Source organism: Oncorhynchus nerka, linkage group LG3, assembly GCF_034236695.1.
Source record: "Oncorhynchus nerka isolate Pitt River linkage group LG3, Oner_Uvic_2.0, whole genome shotgun sequence".
In the NCBI taxonomy this organism is placed as follows: Eukaryota; Metazoa; Chordata; class Actinopteri; order Salmoniformes; family Salmonidae; genus Oncorhynchus; species Oncorhynchus nerka.
In genome coordinates, this window is record NC_088398.1 from 76870106 (window position 1) to 76895884 (window position 25779).

The 25779-nt window shown below is 44.6% G+C and overlaps 1 protein-coding gene across 2 annotated transcripts in view; it reads left to right on the forward strand.

Annotated features, from left to right (window-relative positions):
- The first annotated feature begins 348 nt into the window (after positions 1–348).
- LOC115125776 (neuronal membrane glycoprotein M6-b-like) overlaps positions 349–25779 on the forward strand; it is an 84634-nt gene continuing 59203 nt past the window's right edge. The window contains exon 1 of one of the 2 annotated variants that reach the window (XM_065015992.1): positions 349–467. In XM_065015992.1, the coding sequence (XP_064872064.1) occupies positions 464–467 (4 nt within the window). In that variant the 5' untranslated portion in view covers positions 349–463. The remainder of the gene's footprint in view (positions 468–25779) is intronic. The other variant, XM_065015993.1, reaches the window with a different exon arrangement.

The following is a 25779-nucleotide window of genomic DNA, read 5'->3' on the forward strand; positions in this document are numbered from 1 at the left end:
GTCCTGTCCTGGCTCTAAAAACATATTGTAATACAGATCCTCTACTCTTCCTAAAGAACTATTTGAACTATACTGTATACAAGGATATTAATATATATATATATGAATAGTGTGCAAATAGTATTTTCGTTGTCTCTTGGTGTCTTTCCTATATATAACTCATATTTTATTTATTTGTTTTGTAATATCTTATATTGTTCTTGTCTAGTACTGTTTTATGTGAACTCCAGGAAGAGTAGCTTATGCATGTGCAGTAGCTAATGGAGATCCTAATAAACTAAATTAATCAATCCTACACACCAATCCTCTGGTGGTGACGTCAGTCAGCCTGTCTCCAAACGGGACCACGCGCAGCAGCAACTCAGTGGACTAGTCTGGCGTTCGCTGTGCATCTCCGGACGCAACATCGCCCGTTAGCTGAACTTTCAACAGACATCTCATCTTCAGGAACTGGGAAACAAAAATGGGTACGTTTTAAATATTACTTTTTCTGTTTGAGTTAAAAACTTGCATTATAAAATTCAACTTGTTCCATGCCTGTTCTGTTTGGTCCCCCCACTGAGCTTAATCCGCGCAAAGCGCATCTTAAATTGTCATGTTTACAATACGTTTCAACCCAATTCATTTTGATCTGACCGGGTTTGTGCAACTTGATAAGAGGGAGATCAATCTCAAAGGAATTCCATACAGTCAGCGCAGCTCGGTATGGGCTGAGTAGTTCCAACAGGAGATGACAACACAAGTCACTATCAGTATAAGTTTATATGATATATATATATATATATATATATATATATACATATGATAGTGACTTGGGTTGTCAACTCCAATATATATATATATTAATCCACATACTGCTCTTTTGTTTCTCAACTTCTAACTAAATGGCTTATTGATCACAAATCCATGTTTATAATGACAACTTGAATGTTCCTGTGTAGATTGGTGTTGATGGAAACATGATATTGTTTATTGATTGGTCAGACAAATGCATTCTCCAATAAGCCTATAGAAGAGCGTCAGATTGATGACTGACGTATGGAATGATTTGAGGGTGTTTTTTTTCAGCTAAAGACATCTGTGTATGTAACTCAGTACAGCTGTTACTAATGCGTTTCAGAGTTATGTGGGCAGACAGTGGATGAGTTTTAGTTTGTAGACAAAAACATCCATTATGCTGTGTCATTTGGTTATCAAAACAAACTTGGAGGCCATAGACTCCATCATTTTCACCTTGTCTCAGTCTCTGGGCAAGTCACGCTGTGTCGTGCCATGCGATGTGAAGGGCTGCACTGGGACTGGGAGTAGTGATACTAGGGTGTAATTCCTGTGTCCCACTGGGCTCTCTGACTCAGTCCCAAGTGTTGTCCATCTGTGTTCCCAGTCACCCTGGGGATGCATGCCTGGGAGGAGAGCGCTAGCTAGGCGCCAATGCCACAGGTTCAGCAACATACTTCTTAAAGGCTCCCAGAAGACTTATGAGCTTTGTGGCTGTAAGAGACTGTGTGCCAGATGGGACAGACAGTATAGAGGACTCTCAGTCGCCCCCATGTTGTCTAAGCTGGAAACCTGCAGTCATAGTCTTTTATGTTCATAATATCATAATGCACCTGCCCTTCATTAACAGGAGTAGCATCATTCTCATTCATGCAGAAAAAGACTGTTAACCCTATCCAAGGTAGGCCTAATATTTTGCTTTGTTTTCAGTCTACCACAGTGCTAACCAATAGTATTTTACTGGGTTAGCTGAGCCTTCCTTCTTACAGTGATAGATGGGTTCTGAGAAAACCAAGGGAATGGAGCTCTCCTGTTGATTTGCAATGGTGCAGCTGAGGCTATGGAGGGACTGGGAGGTGAAAACACTGACAGTGTGAGAATGTGTATCAACAGCATTCATTCATTTCCTCTGAAGCTCCCACAGTGGACTCATTGTGCTCCTAATTTGGCCCCGCTCCTTTGTGTGTGACTTCAGTGGCTGTTGATGCAGAGGGAAGTTCACTGAATTGAAAGTTGCGGAGTAGACGGACTCCCTGTAAGATAACACATTGCAGCCCCTCATCCTGTATCTCTCTCTCTCTCCCTCTCTAAGAGGATATTGGCCTGCATTACAACTGACCATGTGCATTGTCCACTGCCTCGGGCTCTGTTCATATTCAAATCCTCTCAGTAGGACTTTAAGACAACAAGTCCCCTAGGAGGCATGGGAACGAGTAATTGCATTTGTATTCACTTCAACCACTTCAACCTACCATTGAGTGAAGTAGTGATTGCTGATGGTCTTCTTGTAATGAGATATTGGTTGAGCACGGGCACACCGGTAGCGTTCACACCGGTAGCGTTCACACCGGTAGCGTTTGCCGGCCGAAGGTACTCAGCACCTCTGAACAGAGTGCTAGCTGTAATTTGCAACCTGAGTGCAAACCGATTCTACATGTAGATGTGTGCGAAAATGTCGCCAGTCAGACGTCCACCGGCAGGGAGGACCCTAAAACACACTGAGCCGAACAAACAGCAGACCGACATTCGGTGCGGTGTGTGCCATCCATGTAACTCTGTCACCACGAGAACCACTAATAAGAAGTGAGCTAGCAGCCTGTAATGTGTTGATGACTATCATGACCACTGAAAAGTAGCAAACAAGCGTAAGGATCTCTCAAGTGGTTTGGATGGTTGAACTGTTTTCTTTCAGCGTAAAGAATGTCTTACGGTTGTTCAGGGATACTTGTTGTTTTCCATGCTTCGTAGGAAAACACACTGAAGACTGCTGTAGATTAAATCAGGAATGCAGGCATGTACTGGTGACTACACCCCAAAATAAACAGGATGACTTGAAGCCATGGAGAACAGATGATACTTCTCAGAGATCCGACTGTAGATAACTGACAACTGTCTACAGTATATTTGATTCCCTCATCTCTTTCTCCTGGAGGTGGTGTCACATTTAAAACATTCCCCACTGTTTCTCTCATGCGTCTATGGTGTTAAATATGTACTATACCAGTGGATATACTGAGGATGTGGGAGGATCTGGATCTTGGCTCTGACTTGGGCCTGTGAAGCCCAAAGTGAGACTTGATTCAGCATGGAGTTAGATGTTCCCAATGTTCTGCAAACTTCTATTCAGCTCTAAAGTCAGGTGACATTCACCTGCCCACTTAGCATTGATCTCCGTTGCTATGTACCTCCTCCATGCCAACAGCCCTGAGTAGTAGCTTGTGAAATCATGCAGCACTAAACTATGGCCCCTTGGGAAATTAGCATGATCTAAACTATGGCCCCTTGGGAAATTAGCATGATCTAAACTATGGCCCATTGGGAAATTAGCCTGATCTAAACTATGGCTCCTTGGGAAATTAGCATGATCTAAACTATGGCTCCTTGGGAAATTAGCATGATCTAAACTATGGCCCCTTGGGAGATTAGCCTGATCTAAACTATGGCCCCTTGGGAGATTAGCATGATCTAAACTATGGCTCCTTGGGAAATTAGCATGATCTAAACTATGGCTCCTTGGGAAATTAGCATGATCTAAACTATGGCCCCTTGGGAGATTAGCATGATCTAAACTATGGCTCCTTGGGAAATTAGCATGATCTAAACTATGGCCCCTTGGGAGATTAGCATGATCTAAACTATGGCCCATTGGGAAATTAGCATGATCTAAACTATGGCTCCTTGGGAAATTAGCATGATCTAAACTATGGCTCCTTGGGAAATTAGCATGATTTAATCTATGTCCCCTTGGGAGATTAGCCTGATCTAAACTATGGCCAATTGGGAAATTAGCATGATCTAATCTATTTCCCCTTGGGAGATTAGCATGATCTAAAACTATGTCCCATTGGGAAATTAGCCTGATCTAAACTATGGCCCCTTGGGAAATTAGCATGATCTAAACTATGGCCCCTTGGGAAATTAGCATGATCTAAACTATGGCCCCTTGGGAGATTAGCCTGATCTAAACTATGGCCCCTTGGGAGATTAGCATGATCTAAACTATGGCTCCTTGGGAAATTAGCATGATCTAAACTATGGCTCCTTGGGAAATTAGCAAAAACTATGGCTCCTTGGGAAATTAGCATGATCTAAACTATGGCTCCTTGGGAAATTAGCATGATCTAAACTATGGCCCCTTGGGAGATTAGCATGATCTAAACTATGGCCCATTGGGAAATTAGCATGATCTAAACTATGGCTCCTTGGGAAATTAGCATGATCTAAACTATGGCTCCTTGGGAAATTAGCATGATCTAAACTATGGCTCCTTGGGAAATTAGCATGATCTAAACTATGGCCCCTTGGGAGATTAGCATGATCTAAACTATGGCCCCTTGGGAGATTAGCATGATCTAAACTATGGCTCCTTGGGAAATTAACATGATCTAAACTATGGCTCCTTGGGAAATTAGCATGATCTAAACTATGGCCCCTTGGGAGATTAGCATGATCTAAACTATGTCCCCTTGGGAAATTAGCATGATCTAAACTATGGCTCCTTGGGAAATTAGCATGATCTAAACTATGTCCCCTTGGAAAATTAGCCTGATCTAAACTATGTCCCCTTGGGAAATTAGCATGATCTAAACTATGGCTCCTTGGGAAATTAGCATGATCTAAACTATGTCCCCTTGGGAAATTAGCATGATCTAAACTATGGCCCCTTGGGAAATTATCATGATCTAAACTATGGCTCCTTGGGAAATTAGCCTGATCTAAACTATGTCCCCTTGGGAAATTAGCATGATCTAAACTATGGCCCCTTGGGAAATTAGCATGATCTAAACTATGTCTCCTTGTGAAATTATCGTGATCTAAGAAAGAGAGGATAACTGATCATTCATGATATACAGCAGCTGAGAAAGTCATTTTTGTCTGCAATACAGGGGCCCAGGAGTGACTACTTGCTGTTTCATTATTTAAAGTAAAGGTGGCATCAATATTTGTCTGCCATTGCTGCACCTACCGCCGGTTTATAGCGGTTCTGTAAGGAAACAGGTGGCAGATGCCAAAAGGGGAAAATCACAAGTTTATCAATTTTCTCTTTTATAGAGACAATTGTCAATATGAAAGAGAAATTAATAGGCTTGTGAGTTTTGAAGTATATACTGGTTAACATGTCGGGCTGTCTTGTGACTGCAGAAGTAAAGGCTAATCAAATACAACAAATGATGGACTTACTTGACTCTGAACAGCTCGTCTCTGTTCGTTTTAGAGTGAGACATTGATAGCCAAAAAGAGAAGAAAAAAAATCCTGCATGGAAACTCTTGAACTCCTTAGTTTAAAAAACAGTTTTTCTCTGTTGTTTACAGCCAGCACTCAACACAATAGTTCTCTGGAAAGAGTGATTCACAACTGGCGTTAAACTTCGAGATCTAAACGGAGCTCCCTTGTTTATGACTGTAATCTGAGAAAGAGATAAATATTCACTTGATTGCTAACCCACTTTCGAAACTCTCGTTTCATGACTCATCTAATGAGTGCAGTTGTCTGTCATCGGATTTGTGTGCCTCTATTACTCAAGGTCTACAACTTGGTGATGTTTGACAACTTGTGTGAAACGTTGCTCGTCTCCCTCAATCCCAATGCTGATGTCTCCATCGACTGTAATTTTAGAACGCCATTCTTCACTGCACTGATACACTAAACATACGTTGTGTTCATCTCTGCCTGATGAAACGGTCTTTCCCAAACATATGAGGAACATACATTGAGGGGATTAAACTGCCTATCAATGACTGTTTTTGAAACCAGTGGACACACAGTGAAAAATGCACTCGTATAACAGCTGCATAGTGTGGATCCCAGCCTATTGAATAAAAGTGGGGCTTTTATTGCTCAATCTAATACATGCTGATGTAAAAATGTAATCCATAGGTCTGATGGACACATTCTCAAACTTGCACACTTTTGATACACTTAAAGGGGCAATCTGTAGTTGTTACATGGATTTTTGGACTTATAAATGAGATATATTAATGTAAAGATATAATTTAATCGTATTGTTATATGTAGTAGACAGCGATGGGTTAGAAGAAGCCTACATAACCAACCCATAAATGAAAATGTAACATCCATATATGGCCAGCTATGTAAACTTTAACATTGATTTATCCTGCAATAGATGTCGTTCAATTGGTAAACATACATTTTTGTCTTCTTCTAATGCTTCTTAAGGGGAAATGAATCTAAAAGTAACTGAATGTAATCAGATTACATGACTGAGTTTGGGTAATCCAAAAGTTACGTTACTGATTACAATTTTGGACAGGTAACTAGTAACTGTAACGGATTACATTTAGAAATGTATTTACACAGTGACCCTGTATTCTAAGCTGGACAAGGGGAAAGGAGAGGAGAGGAGAGGAGAGGAGAGGAGAGGAGAGGAGAGGAGAGGAGAGGAGAGGAGAGGAGAGGAAAGGAAAGGAGAGGAGAGGAAAGGAAAGGAGAGGAGAGGAAAGGAGAGGAAATGAGAGGAGAGGAAAGGAGAGGAAAGGAGAGGAAATGAGAGGGAGAGGAGAGGAAAGGAGGAGAGGAAAGGAGAGGGAGAGGAGAGGAAAGGAGAGTGAAAGGAGAGGAAATGAGAGGGAGAGGAAAGGAGAGTGAAAGGAGAGGAAATGAGAGGAGAGGAGAGGAAAGGAGAGGAGAGGAAAGGAGAGGGAGAGGAGAGGAAAGGAGAGGGAAAGGAGAGGAAATGAGAGGAGAGGAAAGGAGATACAATTAAAGGAAATGAGAGGAAAGGAGATGAAAGGGGAGGAAATGAGAGGAAATGTTCCATAGCTGTGAACGTCATGCCACTGGGCGAGTGTTTTCACTCTCTGAATCAACGGCTTGTCAACCGATGCCTGAGCAATAACAGAGGGTGAGATAATGTTTCCCATGCTCTTAGTTGATTCAAGATGATCTCGGTTAGAGGTCGTGTGTGTAGGCAGGGTTGGGGAGTTACATGTAAAGGATGTGTATTTGAACCCAATAATGGTTGAATTCAATAAGTTTAAGCTGCCTATCAATGACTGTTTTTGAAACCAGTGGACAGCCAGTGAAAAATGCGCTCATATAACAGCTGCATAGTGTGGATCCCAGCCTATTGAATAAAAGTGGGGCTTTTATTGCTCAATCTAATACATGCTGATGTAAAAATGTAATCCATAGGTCTGATGGACACATTCTCAAACTTGCACACTTTTGATACACTTAAAGGGGCAATATGTAGTTGTTACATGGATTTTTGGACTTATAAATGAGATATATTAATGTAAAGATATAATTTAATCGTATTGTTATATGTAGTAGACAGCGATGGGTTAGAAGAAGCCTACATAACCAACCCATAAATGAAAATGTAACATCCATATATGGCCAGCTATGTAAACTTTAACATTGATTTATCCTGCAATAGATGTCGTTCAATTGGTAAACATACATTTTTGTCTTCTTCTAATGCCTCTTAAGGGGAAATGAATCTAAAAGTAACTGAATGTAATCAGATTACATGACTGAGTTTGGGTAATCCAAAAGTTACGTTACTGATTACAATTTTGGACAGGTAACTAGTAACTGTAACAGATTACATTTAGATAGTAACTTACCCAATCCTGTTAGAAGAGCACAGCTGGTCCCAGGCCCAGTCCAGATGATGAAAACAGGAACTGGGGACAGCTCATAAATAACTTCAAATGCATATTTGTGTGAAGTCTGCAGAGATGCAGTTGTGCTTGTTTGCTGTTGAAATATCTGGAATTCTCACATGTGACCTATGTCGTTCCACCACCGGTGCAAGGCTAATGTTACAAAGGATAATTACACATTTACTCAGTCACTCAACCATTTGTTTATGAACTTTCATTAATCACAATATTGCCTCCTCTTGCCTGCCCAACATGTTTAAAAAACAGACATTTTCAGTGGCATTCATGAGTTTAATTAAATATGTGACAAACCGTCTCTTTTCGGTCTTATGTTCCAACATTTGAAATTGAGTTTTTTCATTGGATAAAAGTAGAAACTCTGAGCTTCAAAATGGCATATCATACCCTGCAGTTGGAGGAAACATGGGGAAGTAATGCTGCTTTCAAAGTTACTAAACTTAGAATCCCATTCAGGAGAAATAGGCATTTAAACATTTTTGCTGTGATTTTCACACTTGCTCCACATGGGAAACATATATTTAGAAAATTAATACTTTCACTAAATTGCCAAAATAGATTCTCTGAACATTATCTCACCAAGATACCCCATTAGGCAAACCATTTGCAGAATTAAATAGCCTTTTGTTGTATAATAAAGCTAACATTTCACATTGAACAGCTACAACGTTGTTCTTTGTTTTACCCCCATTTAGCATTGTTCACACCCTCTAAAGCCTTTGACACACTCATCTCTTAAATAATTCACATTGGAACACATGTGAATGAGGCCATGTTCTAAAGCACTGAGATAGTGGTTAAAAATAACAAAGAAAATATTTCAACAATACTTTATTAACTTCAAGTGCTGAAGGTAGTAGCCTACAATTAGGAAAAAGTTCAAACACACAAACACATAACGACTTGGGTAAAAACACTATCTCGACCTAGGCCTATATCATAAGATCCTTGGAGTAACTTTGGTTCAGGTCATGTTATGATATGAACAACGGAATCTGGCTTGAGAGCATATTTATGTCCTGCCCTTTGGAGCAGCAAAAGTCTGATATTCTCAAAAGATATGTTTACCGGGTTGTGTCCAGTCCAGGGGATGCTTTCACATGGGAGGAAGGACATCTACATTGCTCAGCTGCTGACACCTGGTTCCATCTGAGTGAAAGCTCCTTGGCCACAACAACGCCAGGCTCCAAACAACTACAGCTGTTAAGGAGGAAAGCAGAGAAAATTAGACAAGACATTAAAACCTTGCATACCAAGCAATAATGCTCAAAGTACAAAGCCAAAATTTGTGAAGTGTTGCTTGTTCGCCCTCCGTCATCTCCTTGTACTGGAGGCGGAGAGCAGGTTTATGCTGAAAGACAAATTACAGAAAAATAGGTTAAAACATGAATTAATTCATGTCCTATAGCTTGTTATTGCCCCTTGATTACTACACCTATACTAAAACGCCTTGTACACACTTAACCTGCTTCCATGTCAAAAATGGCAATGCAGACACAAGATAACTAGCTAGATTTAGCAAACATTTAGCTTCATAATTACCAGCTGGATAGATGTAAATGGTATTTGACAGGGAAGCCTTGAGTTACAGAATGGACTGTCTTTCTCGTGAATGTCCCCCTCGTTATCTGAACTAATCATGGCTAGGCATAATTCTGTATTTTCTCAGTTTCTAAACACCTTTGTGATTTCACATTTTATTTATATTTACAGAGTACATAAAAGTTTGTTAGTAAGGCACATGAAAGTTGACATGTTCAATAAGGCATTTCTGGAAGAAAAAAATATATAAAAAAATATATAATATATATATATAAAACCAAAAAATGTTATGTTCAAATGCCTCTTCTGTGAAGTAGTTACGTGCGACATACTCCCAGCTTTCTGCCATGGGTCACATACGCTTAATATCCATATTAATGAGTTATTTGTCATCCAAACTGAATGATTTCTGGTGCTCTCTCTATTTGGCAGAGGATCTGACCAATCTTCTTTGTCAATTAAACGGCAGATGAGTCCCACAAATCCTCTCAGACTATCTGAGCGGCTCTATGGTGAAACCACTTAGTCCAACCAAAAGACCACTGCTATTTTATCCCTTTCTCGTTCTCTCCCCACCTCTCTCTTTTCCTGTTCCACATTCCCACCTCTCCTGCTGTTCTCTACTCCTCTTCTTTTGCTTCTCTCCTCTTCACTGCTCATTCTCTCCACACATCCACACCTCTCTTGTTTTCTCTGTCTTCAGTGTGGCTGGTTGATTGCCCACCGCCAACATTGTGGCTCTGTCTAAGCGCTCATGTCAAAGAGGACCGTTGTGTATTGTGAAATTAAATGATAGGAATAGAAGTTCCTGAGTGGGAATGCTTGCTCAAGCATGGCCCCTCCCTCTCGCTTTTATTAAGGGCCTATTCACCATCTCACAGTGGGGGGGGGGGATTCAATGCTCTGACCTCCAGAGTTCACCCTTGTTAGAGAGTTGTCACATTGCCACATGGTGCTGGAAACAGGATGGAATCTCAATGCCTTAAAATGTCCTGGATATGTAAATGATTACAGCCTTCCTCCTCCAGATTTGCTAGGAGCTGGACACTTGTTCCGTTTAACATGGTCAGTCATACTGAAGGCCTTGTTCCGTTTAACATGGTCAGTCATACTGAAGACCTTGTTCCGTTTAACATGGTCAGTCATACTGAAGGCCTTGTTCCGTTTATCATGGTCAGTCATACTGAAGACCTTGTTCCATTTAACATGGTCAGTCATACTGAAGACCTTGTTCCGTTTAACATGGTCAGTCATACTGAAGGCCTTGTTCCGTTTAACATGGTCAGTCATACTGAAGACCTTGTTCCGTTTAACATGGTCAGTCATACTGAAGACCTTGTTCCGTTTAACATGGTCAGTCATACTGAAGGCCTTGTTCCGTTTAACATGGTCAGTCATACTGAAGGCCTTGTTCCGTTTAACATGGTCAGTCATACTGAAGGCCTTGTTCCGTTTAACATGGTCAGTCATACTGAAGACCTTGTTCCGTTTAACATGGTCAGTCATACTGAAGACCTTGTTCCGTTTAACATGGTCAGTCATACTGAAGGCCTTGTTCCGTTTAACATGGTCAGTCATACTGAAGACCTTGTCGGTGTGATTTTTTTGTTGTTGTTCAGTTTTTGTTATTGAACATTACTTACAAAGTTACGAAAGCTTTTTTTTACCATAGCCTTTTTATTAATTCAAATAATGTGCATTATGATAATGCAAAGTACCTTATAAGATCATCAAACCCATGGTGGGCAAAGTGTCTTCTGATACTCTGTATACTGACAGTAGCCTGGCTGACGGAGTAGCCCTTTCCTGCCATCAATGTGCAGCAGGTAGGACGGAGTCAGGCGCAGGACGCAGAACTGAGTAAAAAAACGACTTTACTCGAATAAACAACAAAAGTAATTCCACGCAGGGAAAATGCTCCAGCTCACAGAAATAGCGAACACTTAACAGCGAACAAACACGCACAAAACCATGTGGGAACCAGAGGGTTAAATAGGGAATAACTAATAATGTAATGGAAACCAGGTGTGTACAATCAAGACAAAACAAATGGACAATGAAACGTAAATCGGTGGCGGCTAGAAAACCGGTGACGTCGACCACCGAACGCCGCCCGAAACAAGGAGAGGCACCAACTTCGGCAGAAGTTGTGACACAATGACCAAAAACGCTGCTCTTTGGCCTCGTGTGGAATTTTATTCATATTTTTCATAATTTCATAATGAATAAAAAACGAATAAAATCCATTGTTTCTATCTCAAACAGTTTGTTACATTTCAGTTTTCTGTGATGTATATAAAGTGTAATATTGATGAAAACTCAAAATTTAATATATTTCAACTGTATATCGGACATGGTACAAGTGTATTTTTTTTAAGCCAATAACCATATGTGTGAGGTGTAGACTTTTGTTTCAAAGTAGATTTGTTTTAGACTACCAAGAATCACTCGGTGTGACCCTGATTTAGCCCGCTGCAGTTAAGGGATATTTGTCCTCCCTGTCTGTGGACAACCACTCTATGTCAGTGCGTTGTGTGTTCCTGCACGCTAACATTTCCAGAAGGCCTAGGTAAAATAATGGATCAGACTAGCAAACAGACAGAGAGCCGCAGAGAGACACACTGATGATGTACATCCACAGCCTCTTTGAATAGCTGGGCCACTGTAGTGCATTAGGATCTGCTGGGTCACTGTAGTGCAATTAGGATCTGCTGGGTCACTATAGTGCATTAGGACTCTACAGTACTAGAGAGAAACACATTGTCCATGACACCATTTAGCTTCTCATACACTCTTTCCTCTGTCCATATTACACATGGGGACTGTACTGCCTTCATATGGGAACTGTACTGCCTACACATGGGGACTGTACTGCCTACACATGGTGACGGTACTACCTACACATGGTGACGGTACTGACTACGTATGGGGACTGTACTGCCTACGTATGGGACTGTACTGCCTACGTATGGGACTGTACTGCCTACGTATGGGACTGTACTGCCTACGTATGGGACTGTACTGCCTACGTATGGGACTGTACTGCCTACGTATGGGACTGTACTGCCTACGTATGGGACTGTACTGCCTACGTATGGGACTGTACTGCCTACGTATGGGACTGTACTGCCTACGTATGGGACTGTACTGCCTACGTATGGGACTGTACTGCCTACGTATGGGACTGTACTGCCTACGTATGGGACTGTACTGCCTACGTATGGGACTGTACTGCCTACGTATGGGACTGTACTGCCTACGTATGGGACTGTACTGCCTACGTATGGGACTGTACTGCCTACGTATGGGACTGTACTGCCTACGTATGGGACTGTACTGCCTACGTATGGGACTGTACTGCCTACGTATGGGACTGTACTGCCTACGTATGGGACTGTACTGCCTACGTATGGGACTGTACTGCCTACGTATGGGACTGTTAAATGAAGGTTAAATAAAAATAAAGAATATATACTAGGGCATAACTGTCACAGATTATATAGTATATAGACTAGGGCATAACAGATTATATAGTATATAGACTAGCGTATATCAGATTATATAGTATATCGACTAGGGCACAACTGATTATATAGGGCACAACTGATTATATAGTATATAGACTAGGGCATAATAGTTTATATAGTATATAGACGAGGGCATAATAGTTTATATAGTATATAGACGAGGGCATAATAGTTTATATAGTATATAGACGAGGGCATATCAGTTTATATAGTATATAGACTAGGGCATATCAGATTATATAGTATATAGACGAGGGCATAACAGTTTATATAGTATATAGACGAGGGCATAACAGTTTATATAGTATATAGACTAGGGCATATCAGATTATATAGTATATAGACTAGGGTATAACAGATTATAAAGTATGTAGACCAGGACATAACAGAATAAATAGTATATAGACTAGGGTATTGTAACGGTTTTCTAATGGTGAAGGAGAGTCGGACCAAACTGCAGCGTGTAGATTACGATCCATGTTTTAATAAACAAACGTAACACGAATCTAAATACAATATCTACAAAAAACAATAAACGTAATGAAAACCGAAACAGCCTAAACTGGTGCAAACGAACACAGAATCAGGACATAAAGACACTAAGGACAATCACCCACAATACAACCAAAGAATATGGCTGCCTAAATATGGTTCCCAATCAGAGACAACGATAACCACCTGCCTCTGATTGAGAACCACTCCAGACAGCCATAGACTTTCCTAGAACACCCTACTAAGCTACAATCCCACTAACATACACACCAAAACCCCCAGACAAAACACACCACAATAGAAAAACTCCATGCCACACCCTGGCCTGACCCAATACATGAAGAAAAACACAAAATACTTAGACCAGGGCGTGACAGAACCCCCCCCCTAAGGTGCGGACTCCCGAACGCACCTCAAAACAAATAGGGAGGGTCCGGGTGGGCGTCTGTCCATGGTGGCGGTTCCGGCGCGGGACGTGGACCCCACTCAATAAATGTCTTAGTCCCCTCTCCTCGCGTCCCTGGATAGTCCACCCTCGCCGCCGACCATGGCCTAGTAGTCCTCACCCAGAACCCCACTGGACTGAGGAGCAGATCGGGACTGAAGGACAGCTCGGGACTGAAGCAGCTCGGGAGTGAGAGAAAGCTCGGGAGTGAGAGAAAGCTCAGGCAGGTAGATAGATCTACCAGATCCTGGCTGGCTGGTGGTCTCAGCAGATCCTGGCTGACTGGCAGATCCTGGCTGACTGGTGCTACTGGCAGATCCTGGCCGACTGGCACCTCTGGAAGATCCTGGCAGATCCTGGCTGACTGGCAGATCCGGAAGAGTCTGGTTGACTGGCAGATCTGGAAGAGTCTGGTTGACTGGCAGATCTGGAAGACTGGCGGCGCTGGGCAGACTGGCGGCGCTGGGCAGACAGGCGGCGCTGGGCAGACTGGCGGCGCTGGGCAGACTGGAGACTCCGGCAGCGCAGGAGAAGAGAAAGGCTCCGACAGCGCTAAACAGGCGGGAGACTCCGGCAGCGCAGGAGAGGAGACAGGCTCTGGCTGCGCTGAACAGGCGAGGCGCACTGAAGGCCTGGTGCGTGGTGCTGGAACTGGTGGTACCGGATCGAGGACACGCACAGGAAGCCTGGTGCGGGGAGCTGCTACCGGAGGACTAGAGTGTGGAGGTGGCACAGGATGGGCTAGACCGTGAAGGCGTACTGGAGATTTTGAGAGCAGTGTTGGCACAGGACGTGCAAGGCTAGGGATGTGCACAGGGGGCCTGGTGCGTGAGGCTGGCACAAACTTCACCAGCCGACTAACACGCACCTCAGGACGAGTATGGAGCGCTAACCCAGGTGCCATCAAATCCCCAACACGTTCCGTCGGGCGAATTCCATGCAAAAAGCACCAACATAGCAACTCCCTCTTCTCTCTCTCCTCCAATTTCCCCATTAACTCCTTCACAGTCTCTGTTTCGCTCACCTCCAACACCGGCTCTGGTTTTGGTCTCCTCCTTGGCTCCTCACGATAAACAGGGAGAGTTGGCTCAGGTCTGACTCCTGACTCTGCCACACTCTCCCTGAGCCCCCAAGAAATTTTTGGGGCTGATTCTCAGGCTTCCGTCCGCTTCGGCGTGCTGCCTCCTCATATCTGCGCCTCTCAGCTTTCGCCGCCTCCAGTTCTTCCTTGGGGCGGCGATATTCTCCAGCCTGAGCCCAGGGTCCTTCTCCGTTTAGGATTTCCTCCCATGTCCAGAAATCCTTATAGCGCTTCTCCTCTTTGGGCTGCTCCTGCCTGTTGACACGCTGCTTGGTCCGTTGGTGGTGGGTGATTCTGTAACGGTTTTCTAATGGTGAAGGAGAGTCGGACCAAACTGCAGCGTGTAGATTACGATCCATGTTTTAATAAACAAACGTAACACGAATCTAAATACTAAATCTACAAAAAAACAATAAACGTAATGAAAACCTAAACTGGTGCAAACGAACACAGAATCAGGACATAAAGACACTAAGGACAATCACCCACAATACAACCAAAGAATATGGCTGCCTAAATATGGTCCCCAATCAGAGACAACGATAACCACCTGCCTCTGATTGAGAACCACTCCAGACAGCCATAGACTTTCCTAGAACACCCTACTAAGCTACAATCCCACTAACATACACACCAAAACCCCCAGACAAAACACACCACAATAGAAAAACTCCATGCCACACCCTGGCCTGACCCAATACATGAAGAAAAACACAAAATACTTAGACCAGGGCGTGACAGGTATAACAGATTATATAGTATATAGACTAGGGTATAACCGATTATATGGTATATAGACTAGGGTATAACATATTGTATAGTTCTACTCTCCCTACAGTACTAAACCAGGACCAGCCCTCCCTACAGTACTAGACCAGGACCAGCCCTCCCTACAGTACTAGACCAGGACCAGCCCTCCCTACAATACTAGACCAGGACCAGCCCTCCCTACAGTACTAGACCAGGACCAGCCCTCCCTACAGTACTAGACCAGGACCAGCCCTCCCTACAGTACTAGACCAGGAACAGCCCTCCCTACAATACAAGCCCAGGACCAGCCCTCCCTACAGTACTAGACCAGAACCAGCCCTCCCTACAATACTAGACCAGGACCAGCCCCCCTACAGTACTAGACCAGGACCAACCCTCCCTACAGTACTAGACCAGGAACAGCCCTCCCTACAGTACTAGACCAGGACCAGCCCTCCCTACAGTAGTAGACCAGGACCAGCCCCCCCTACAGTACTAGACCAGGAACAGCCCTCCCTACAGTACTAGACCAGGACCAGCCCTCCCTATAATACTAGACCAGGACCAGCCCTACCAACAGAACTAGACCAGGACCAGCCCTCCCTACAATACTAGACCAGGACCAGCCCTCCCTATAGTACTAGACCAGGACCAGCCCTCCCTACAATACAAGCCCAGGACCAGCCCTCCCTACAATACAAGCCCAGGACCAGCCCTCCCTACAGTACTAGACCAGAACCAGCCCTCCCTACAATACTAGACCAGGACCAGCCCCCCCTACAGTACTAGACCAGGACCAGCCCTCCCTATAGTACTAGACCAGGACCAGCCCTCCCTACAGTACTAGACCAGGACCAGCCCTCCCTACAATACTAGACCAGGACCAGCCCCCCCTACAGTACTAGACCAGGACCAGCCCTCCCTACAGTACTAGACCAGGACCAGCCCTCCCTACAGTACTAGACCAGGAACAGCCCTCCCTACAATACAAGCCCAGGACCAGCCCTCCCTACAGTACTAGACCGGAACCAGCCCTCCCTACAATACTAGACCAGGACCAGCCCCCCCTACAGTACTAGACCAGGACCAGCCCTCCCTACAGTACTAGACCAGGAACAGCCCTCCCTACACTACTAGACCAGGACCAGCCCTTCCTACAGTAGTAGACCAGGACCAGCCCCCCCTACAGTACTAGACCAGGACCATCCCTCCCTACAGTACTAGACCAGGACCAGCCCTCCCTACAGTACTAGACCAGGACCAGCCCTCCCTACAGTACTAGACCAGGACCAGCCCCCCCTACAGTACTAGACCAGGACCAGCCCTCCCTATAGTACTAGACCAGGACCAGCCCTCCCTACAGTACTAGACCAGGACCAGCCCTCCCTACAGTACTAGACCAGGACCAGCCCTCCCTACAGTACTAGACCAGGAACAGCCCTCCCTACAATACAAGCCCAGGACCAGCCCTCCCTACAGTACTAGACCAGAACCAGCCCTCCCTACAATACTAGACCAGGACCAGCCCCCCCTACAGTACTAGACCAGGACCAGCCCTCCCTACACTACTAGACCAGGACCAGCCCTCCCTACAGTACTAGACCAGGAACAGCCCTCCCTACAATACAAGCCCAGGACCAGCCCTCCCTACAGTACTAGACCAGAACCAGCCCTCCCTACAATACTAGACCAGGACCAGCCCCCCCTACAGTACTAGACCAGGAACAGCCCTCCCTACACTACTAGACCAGGACCAGCCCTCCCTACAGTAGTAGACCAGGACCAGCCCCCCCTACAGTACTAGACCAGGACCAGCCCTCCCTACAGTACTAGACCAGGACCAGCCCTCCCTACAGTACTAGACCAGGACCAGCCCTCCCTACACTACTAGACCAGGACCAGCCCTCCCTACAGTACTAGACCAGGAACAGCCCTCCCTACAGTACTAGACCAGGACCAGCCCTCCCTACAATACTAGACCAGGACCAGGACCAGCCCTCCCTACAGTCCTCGACCAGGACCAGCCCTCCCTACAGTACTAGACCAGGACCAGCCCTCCCTACAGTACTAGACCAGGACCAGCCCTCCCTACAGTACTAGACCAGGACCAGCCCTCCCTACAGTACTAGACCAGGACCAGCCCTCCCTACAGTACTAGACCAGGACCAGCCCTCCCTACAATACTAGACCAGGACCAGGACCAGCCCTCCCTACAGTACTAGACCAGGACCAGCCCTCCCTACAGTACTAGAACCAGGACCAGCCCTCCCTGCAGAACTTGACCAGGATCAGGACCAGCCCTCCCTACAATACTAGACCAGGACCAGCCCTCCCTACAGTACTAGACCAGGACCAGCCCTCCCTACAGTACTAGACCAGGACCAGCCCTCCCTACAGTACTAGACCAGGACCAGGAACAGCCCTCCCTACAGTAGTAGACCAGGACCAGCCCTCCCTACAGTACTAGACTAGAACCATGGAATTAGCCAGTAGGTCAGAGGGTGAGATGGGGGTTAGTGATAGTGTCAGCAAAGATGGGGCTGACGCAATTAACAAGATTACTTTCTTTGGATTTGTGTCTTGTGGGAGCAGTAGTCTTTCAATGATAAGAGTAGGACATGGACATGACTGGATCTGTGCAGACAAAGCTTAAGGAAGCCAGTAGATGTGAAGGAGCCCTAATCTACCACCTTCCATTTGAAAGCATGTGCCTGACACAGATAACTGCCAAGCATCTTTGTTGTGATTTGTCTGTCAGCAGGGAGCTACATTATCATCAAGGATAGGTCAAGTTAACATTCAGCACACTTCAACATGCTATGGTTGGTCTGTATTGCTCAGTCCGTATTGTTAATTGTCTTCTGATCTTATTCGAAACCATCGCTTGAACTTCTCCCATGTTGATCCTTCATCTGTTTTCCTTCCAATTTAGTTTTATGTAGGCATTTTTGAAAAGAGGAGAACTGTTTGACTATAGATGACAATTAGGGTAGCAGCAGAGTTATAGTGAGTCCAAATGTTTTAGAGCTTCCAGCTAATCCCCTCCAAGGTCATCTGCAGGGAGAGAGAGAGAGAGAGAGAGAGAGAGAGAGAGAGAGAGAGAGAGAGAGAGAGAGAGAGAGAGAGAATATATTAGGCTGATTTTGAACAGTGGGAGAGTGGGGGTGTAGTGTGGTGGAGGAGGACCATTAAAGAAGGAGTCTGGATGACCAGCCTGTTGGCTAGGTGCCCACAGACCATATTCAACAGCTCCACAGATTGCTCTTTGTGCTAGCCTCCTTTAGCGTTGCTGCTAAACAACCGTAAGACAAAAGTATCTGAGGTTCCCCCAGTGCAGCGCTGAGAGGTGTTCACCATATGAACAGGAATACTGGCCAGACCCTGGCCATTCATACACAGCCAAAAGGGTACGCTTGAGATGTATCGAGCAGACTTTTAAATATAAACTAAAGTAACCTCTCAGACTTCCTATGTGCCTTTTCAGGTCTACATTAAAATAAATACTTTTGTGGGATCAGCTCTTCAACGTCCACATATCTTGGTGGTGCTACCCTGTGGTATAGCTGCGGATGGATACTGCTTCTGGCATTCTGATGGAATTTGCTATTGGCCCTCTTGAGTGATGTCTGATTAATATGGCTAGTTTCATGTTAATAAAGATTTTTTTAAATTAATTGAACACTGGAATACATCACAGAAAAGTGATCTTTTTCTTAGTTTTATATTTATCAAATTCAATCAACCATATTTCAACCACAAAATAATGTACAATTTGCACTGGTTACGAAAAGCAACAGCTGAACAGAGAATAATTAGACCAATGTTCTTATAATTAAATAATAACATATCAAATATACATTCAAGAGATACATCAGTTAAACTGTTCCAAAGGGCATTGTGTACCCACATGGCCTAACTCCTTTTAAATCTAGAATAGTCTTAGCACATCTTAGATGTTATGTAATATGTGTCCACATGATGAGTCAGCCTCCGTCAGATCACTGTGATTCTAATGCATGTGACTTTGATGCAGCCAGTGTCTCCACTGTGTTGATCACACCGTTCAGCTCTAGAAGGATTTTCCTGTGTAATGAGGGTTCTGAGTCAAGCTCACATTCTACCTCTCATCCTCCAGGGATTGGCTCGATGGGCGTAGACGGCGCCTCTCTCTACCCTGCAGAGACAGAATTCTAGCTGAGCATTCTGTCCGGATAAAGCGACAGCTGCAGGAAACCCAATAACTTGTGCGTCCAGGGATCCTGTTTGCTTTGCCGCTCAGACTGTTTGGGGAATGAGAAAGTGGATTAAAAATTGAAAAAAAACAAAATAGTTTCTCCCTCTACACTGCACAGGGACTCATCATGTAGAATGTAGGTTACATAATCTAAATCCATGACTGAGCTTCGAACCTCTCAACACCAACATATGTGAAAGGATACGCTGGTATAAAGCAATCAATATTATTGGTAACATTTCTATTTTGGCCAAATTATAACATCTGTGTTTTAACTCTAGCATCTCTGTGGTTCTATGGTTAATAAGACAGAGCAGGCTGAGGATTTTGTATCATTCCAGTTCATTTATGAGGAAATGAGAAGTGAACATATTGAGGACAGTAGGAGGAAGCACTGCAAAGCCCCAGGGACTAAGAGAGTATCAATGAAGCAAGAGGCTTCAGGGCCGGGGAGAGGAAATCCCAGAGACCAGGGGAGACTAGGAGAGGCTAGGGGAGAGTAGGAGAGACCAGGGGAGAGTAGGGGAGGCCAGGGGAGACTAGGAGAGACCAGGGGAGAGTAGGAGAGACCAGGGGAGAGTAGGAGAGGCCAGGGGAGACTAGGAGAGACCAGGGGAGACTAGGAGAGACCAGGGGAGACTAGGAGAGACCAGGGGAGAGTAGGAGAGGCCAGGGGAGACTAGGAGAGACTAGAAGAAACCAGGGGAGAGTAGGAGAGGCCAGGGTAAACTAGGAGAGAGCAGGGGAGACTAGGAGAGACCAGGGGAGACTAGGAGAGACTAGAAGAGACCAGGGGAGACTAGGAGAGGCCAGGGTAAACTAGGAGAGACCAGGGGAGACTAGGAGAGACCAGGGGAGACTAGGAGAGACCAGGGGAGAGTAGGAGAGGCCAGGGGAGACTAGGAGAGACCAGGGGAGAGTAGGAGAGGCCAGGGTAAACTAGGAGAGACCAGGGGAGACTAGGAGAGACCAGGGGAGACTAGGAGAGACCAGGGGAGACTAGGAGAGACCAGGGGAGACGAGGAGAGACCAGGGGAGACTACGGGAGACTAGGGGAGACATGTGGAGGCCAGGAGTGATCAAGGGAGACCAGGGGAGACCAGGAGAGACCAGGGGAACCATGTGGAGACTAGGGAAGACCAGGAGAGATCAGGGGATACCATTAGAGACCAGAGGAGACTAGGGGAGACCAGGAGAGTTCCGGGGATACCCTTAGAGACCAGAGGAGACTAGAGGAGACTAGGGGAGACCAGGAGAGATCCGGGGATACCCTTAGAGACTAGAGGAGACTAGAGGAGACTAGGGGAGACCAGGGGAGACTAGGAGAGACCAGGGGAGACTATGGGAGACTAGGAGAGAACTGGGGATACCATTAGAGACCAGAGGAGACCAGAGGAGACTAGAGGAGACTAGGGGAGACCAGGAGAGATCAGGGGATACCATTAGAGACCAGAGGAGACTAGGGGAGACCAGGAGAGATCAGGGGATACCATTAGAGACCAGAGGAGACCAGGAGAGATCCGGGGATACCATTAGAGACCAGAGGAGACTAGAGGAGACTAGGGGAGACCAGGAGAGATCAGGGGATACCATTAGAGACCAGAGGAGACCAGAGGAGATCAGGGGATACCATTAGAGACCAGAGGAGACTAGAGGAGACTAGGGGAGACCAGGAGAGATCAGGGGATACCATTAGAGACCAGAGGAGATCAGGAGAGATCAGGGGATACCATTAGAGACCAGAGGAGACTAGAGGAGACTAGGGGAGACCAGGAGAGACTAGTTAGCGGTACACTTTGAAATTTGCACTGTTGTAAAGTCTCAGAAGTAGTTTTATCGTCTGACCTCTGCTCTATGAGAAACTAGTGCTATGACAACAGAGAGGCCACAGCTGAGATGGAGAGCCGCTCTCTGGAACATAGGGAGCTATAAGCTCCCTGGTTTACTGTTAGGGGGCCAATAGAAGAGCTTTGTAGAAGAGTATCGGGAATAGTGGACCTGAGAATTAGGATTCAGTGTTTCTTCTCTCCTCGTGCCATACTCACTACTTTATTAACAGAGACTTCTGTGTGTGTGTGTGTGTGTGTGTGTGTGTGTGTGTGTGTGTGTGTGTGTGTGTGTGTGTGTGTGTGTGTGTGCGTGCGGAGTGTGTGCGTCATCTACTTGGCTTGACCAAGTTCAAAGCTGGTTTCAGTCAGGCGAAAGGAAAGCTGTTTTAGCCAGCTGGCCAGCTTTTCAGTTGTGGTCAGTTTCAATACTCAAAACATAAAAACAAATGTGATGATCTTTATCCATGTTTTTATTTCTTATGTTTGTATCTTGGCTGGTATTACCTCACTGGTGTTGAGGGATGACTGTATGTTTTCAGTCTGTGGGTCACAATGGGACTGGGGTGAATCTAGTGAGAAATAACATGGCTTCAGGACACAAAGTATGCACTGTCAGATGCATGAGCTGGGCTAATTTTAGGCTGCTCTTCAGGGTGGAAGGAATGCCATTTTGTGCAGAGGACGGGTAGTTGGAATTCAGCTTACTGTATATAGTGTCTCTAAAATGGTGTCTGTCATTGTTTCATACCAAACGGTTTAGAATGCCTGAGAGTACACTGGTTAAAATACTGGTTAAAACACTAGTTAGAACACTTTTTTAGAACCCTGGTTAAACACTGGTTAGAACGCTGGTTAAAAACTGGTTAGAACACTGGTTAAAACTCTGGTTAGAACACTGGTTAAATACTGGTTAGAACACTGGTTAAAACTCTGGTTAGAACACTGGTTAGAACTCTAGTTAAAATACTGGTTGGAACACTGGTTAAAATACTGGTTAGAACATTGGTTAGAACTCTGCTTAGAACACTGGTTTGAACTCTGGTTAGAACACTAGTTAGTACTCTGGTAGAACTCTGGTTAGAACACTGGTTAGAACTCTAGTTAAAATACTGGTTAGAACACTTGTTAGAACTCTGGTTAGAACACTGGTTAAAACTCTAGTTAAAATACTGGTTAGAACACTTGTTAGAACTCTGGTTAGAACACTGGTTAAAACTCTAGTTAAAATACTGGTTAGAACACTTGTTAGAACTCTGTTTAGAACACTGGTTAAAATACTGTTTAGAACTCTGTTAGATGTTATAATGTACACAGGAGAAGTTTAGAGGTACAGTACAGAAACCACAAACCAAAAGACATTACACAAATCCCCCCTCCCCTCTCCACCCATTTCCTAATTAGGGCCCAATACTATTACTTAATCTTATGACACTTCTGACCCTATATTCACTTTGTCCGAATTGAATAAAAGATCACATCTGGTTGGTGCCCCAGGCCAGCAGCTTCCACAGTCCCCTGTGGACATCACATCTGTTAAAGGGGGGAAATGTCAGGTTTCTGTCCTTCCAGGATACAGAGAGCCAGGTTATAAGGGGGACTGCGTGGCAGAACAAAGTATTAAAGTGAGCTGCCCACCACCTCCTCTTTTGCCATAGCACCACAGATGAATGCTGACACTCCTTTAGCTAGGGGAGGGAGAGAGGGAGGGAGGGAGATGGGGAGAAGTGGGGAGGAGGAGGATAGGGGGAAAGGGGTTTTGTCTCTGTGTTTCATTGTGTGTTTCTGTGCGCATGTTTGATAAGCAGCTAAATTAAATAGCTGTTCAGACATAGTGTTATTCACCATCATAGCAGCTGGATCTTCTTGGGACACAAGCAAAGCAATGTTCTTAGAGGATACTATCTTAACAATGAGCAATAAGAAAACATATTTTGACCTTATTACAATACAGGCATATATGAAACGTAAAACATGAGCATAGTATGCATTATATTTCCTTTGACAACTGCGTGTATTGGCCATACTGTATGATCCATGTTAACTTCTTAATAATTTGTAAGTCGCTCTGGATAAGAGCGTCTGCTAAATGACTTAAATGTAAATGTAAATAACGAATTCCATAATGAGTTCCTTGGAGCAGCTGTAGTTTCTAATGAATATTCATGAAATGACACAGTTGATTTCTCAGGTCTGAGGTTATTCACATGACTGTGTGCCTCTCATAGCCAGAAGGACATTTCAATGTACTGAGAAGGGAGAAAGCAACGTAAAGAGGGCATGAAAACAAACAGTATTCAAGAGTCAAGTAACAGTGTTATTCACACAAAGGATACACAGTAGATGTATTCTTTCTTCTCTCGTCTTTGTCCTCTCTTCTCTTTTATCACTTCTGTATTCTCTCTTCTCTGTCTGCTCTCTTCTGTCTTCTCTCTTCTCTGTCTTCTCTCTTCTCTCTCTTCTCTGTCTTCTCTCTTGTCTGTCTGCTCTCTTCTGTCTTCTCTCTTCTCTGTCTTCTCTCTTCTCTGTCTTCTCTCTTTATCTTCTCTCTTCTCTCCTCTCTCTCTCTTCTGTCTTGTCTCTCCTCTCTCCTCGCTTCACTCTCTTCACTCCTCTTCACTCTTTTCTCTCTCTTCTCTCTCTACTCTGTCTTCTCTCTCTTCTCTCTCCTCTCTTCTCTTCTCTCTCTTCTCTCTCCTTTCTTTTCTCTTCTCTCTTCTGTCATCTCTCTTCTCTCTCTTGTCTCTTCTCTCTTCCCTGTCTTCTCTGTCCTCTCTCTCCTCTGTCTTCTCTCTCCTCTCTCTGTCTTCTCTCTCTCCTGTCTTCTCTCTCTTTGATCTCTACTCTTTCTTCTCTCTCTTCTCTCTCTTCTCTATTCTACTCTGTCTTCTATCTCTTCTCTCTCCATTCTCTTCTCTCTTCTCTCTCCTCTCTCTCCATCCTCTTCTCTCTCTACTCTCTACTCTCTCTCCTCTCTCTGTCTTCTCTCTCTACTCTCTCCTCTCTCCTTCTTCTCTCTCCTCTCTCTGTCTTCTCTCTCCTCTCTCTGTCTTCTCTCTCCTCTCTCTGTCTTCTCTCTCTTCTCTTTCTTCTCTCTCCTCTCTCTACTCTCTCCTCTCTCTGTCTTCTCTGTCTTCTCTCTCCTCTCTCTGTCTTCTCTCTCCTCTCTGTCTTCTCTCTCTACTCTCTCCTCTCTCTGTCTTCTCTCTCCTCTCTCTGTCTTCTCTCTCTACTCTCTCCTCTCTCTGTCTTCTCTCTCCTCTCTCTGTCTTCTCTCTCCTCTCTCTGTCTTATCTCTCCTCTCTGTCTTCTCTCTCTTCTCTCTACTCTGTCTTCTATCTCTTCTCTCTTCTCTCTCTATTCTGTCTTCTATCTCTTCTCTCACCTTTCTCTTATCTCTTCTCTATTTTCTCTCCCCTCTCTTCTCTCTCTACTCTCTAGTCTCTCTGTCTTCTCTCTCCTCTCTCTACTCTCTACTTTCTCTGTCTTCTCTCTCATCTCTATTCTCTCCTCTCTCTACTCTCTCTACTCTGTCTTCTTTATCTTCTCTCTTCTCTGGCTTTTCTCTCTTCTCTCTCTTCTATCTATTCTCTCTCTGGAATGATAGATCAGCAGGTGCAATTTCAGTTTATGACCATTATCGTTTGTCATCACTAAGACTGAGAGCTTCATTGGCAACGCTGTGATGTGTGAATATGCTCCTCTCTTCCTCTGAGAGATAGAGAGATAGACACAGTGGGGAATGGAGAGGACAGATTGAATCAGATTAGAGGGATATCTTCATGGAGAGGACAGATTGAATCAGATTAGAGGGATATCTTCTCCACAGGGGAGTCACTGACTCTCTAATGTCTTTACCAAAGAACAGTCTTGACACACACAGAACATACACCTGGAAACAGCTTCTGGGAACGGGTAGATCTAGCCTGGTGGTCCATTCTGTTTGTGCTTCAGTCACTGACAACGATAGAAGACTTGCTATTGTACAGTATAAGACCAGGCTAGGATAGAGCTGACAACGATAGAAGACTTGCTACTGTACAGTATAGGACCAGGCTAGGATAGAGCTGACAACGATAGAAGACTTGCTACTGTACAGTATAGGACCAGGCTAGGATAGAGCTGACAACGATAGAAGACTTGCTACTGTACAGTATAGGACCAGGCTAGGATAGAGCTTACAACGATAGAAGACTTGCTACTGTACAGTATAGGACCAGGCTAGGATAGAGCTGACA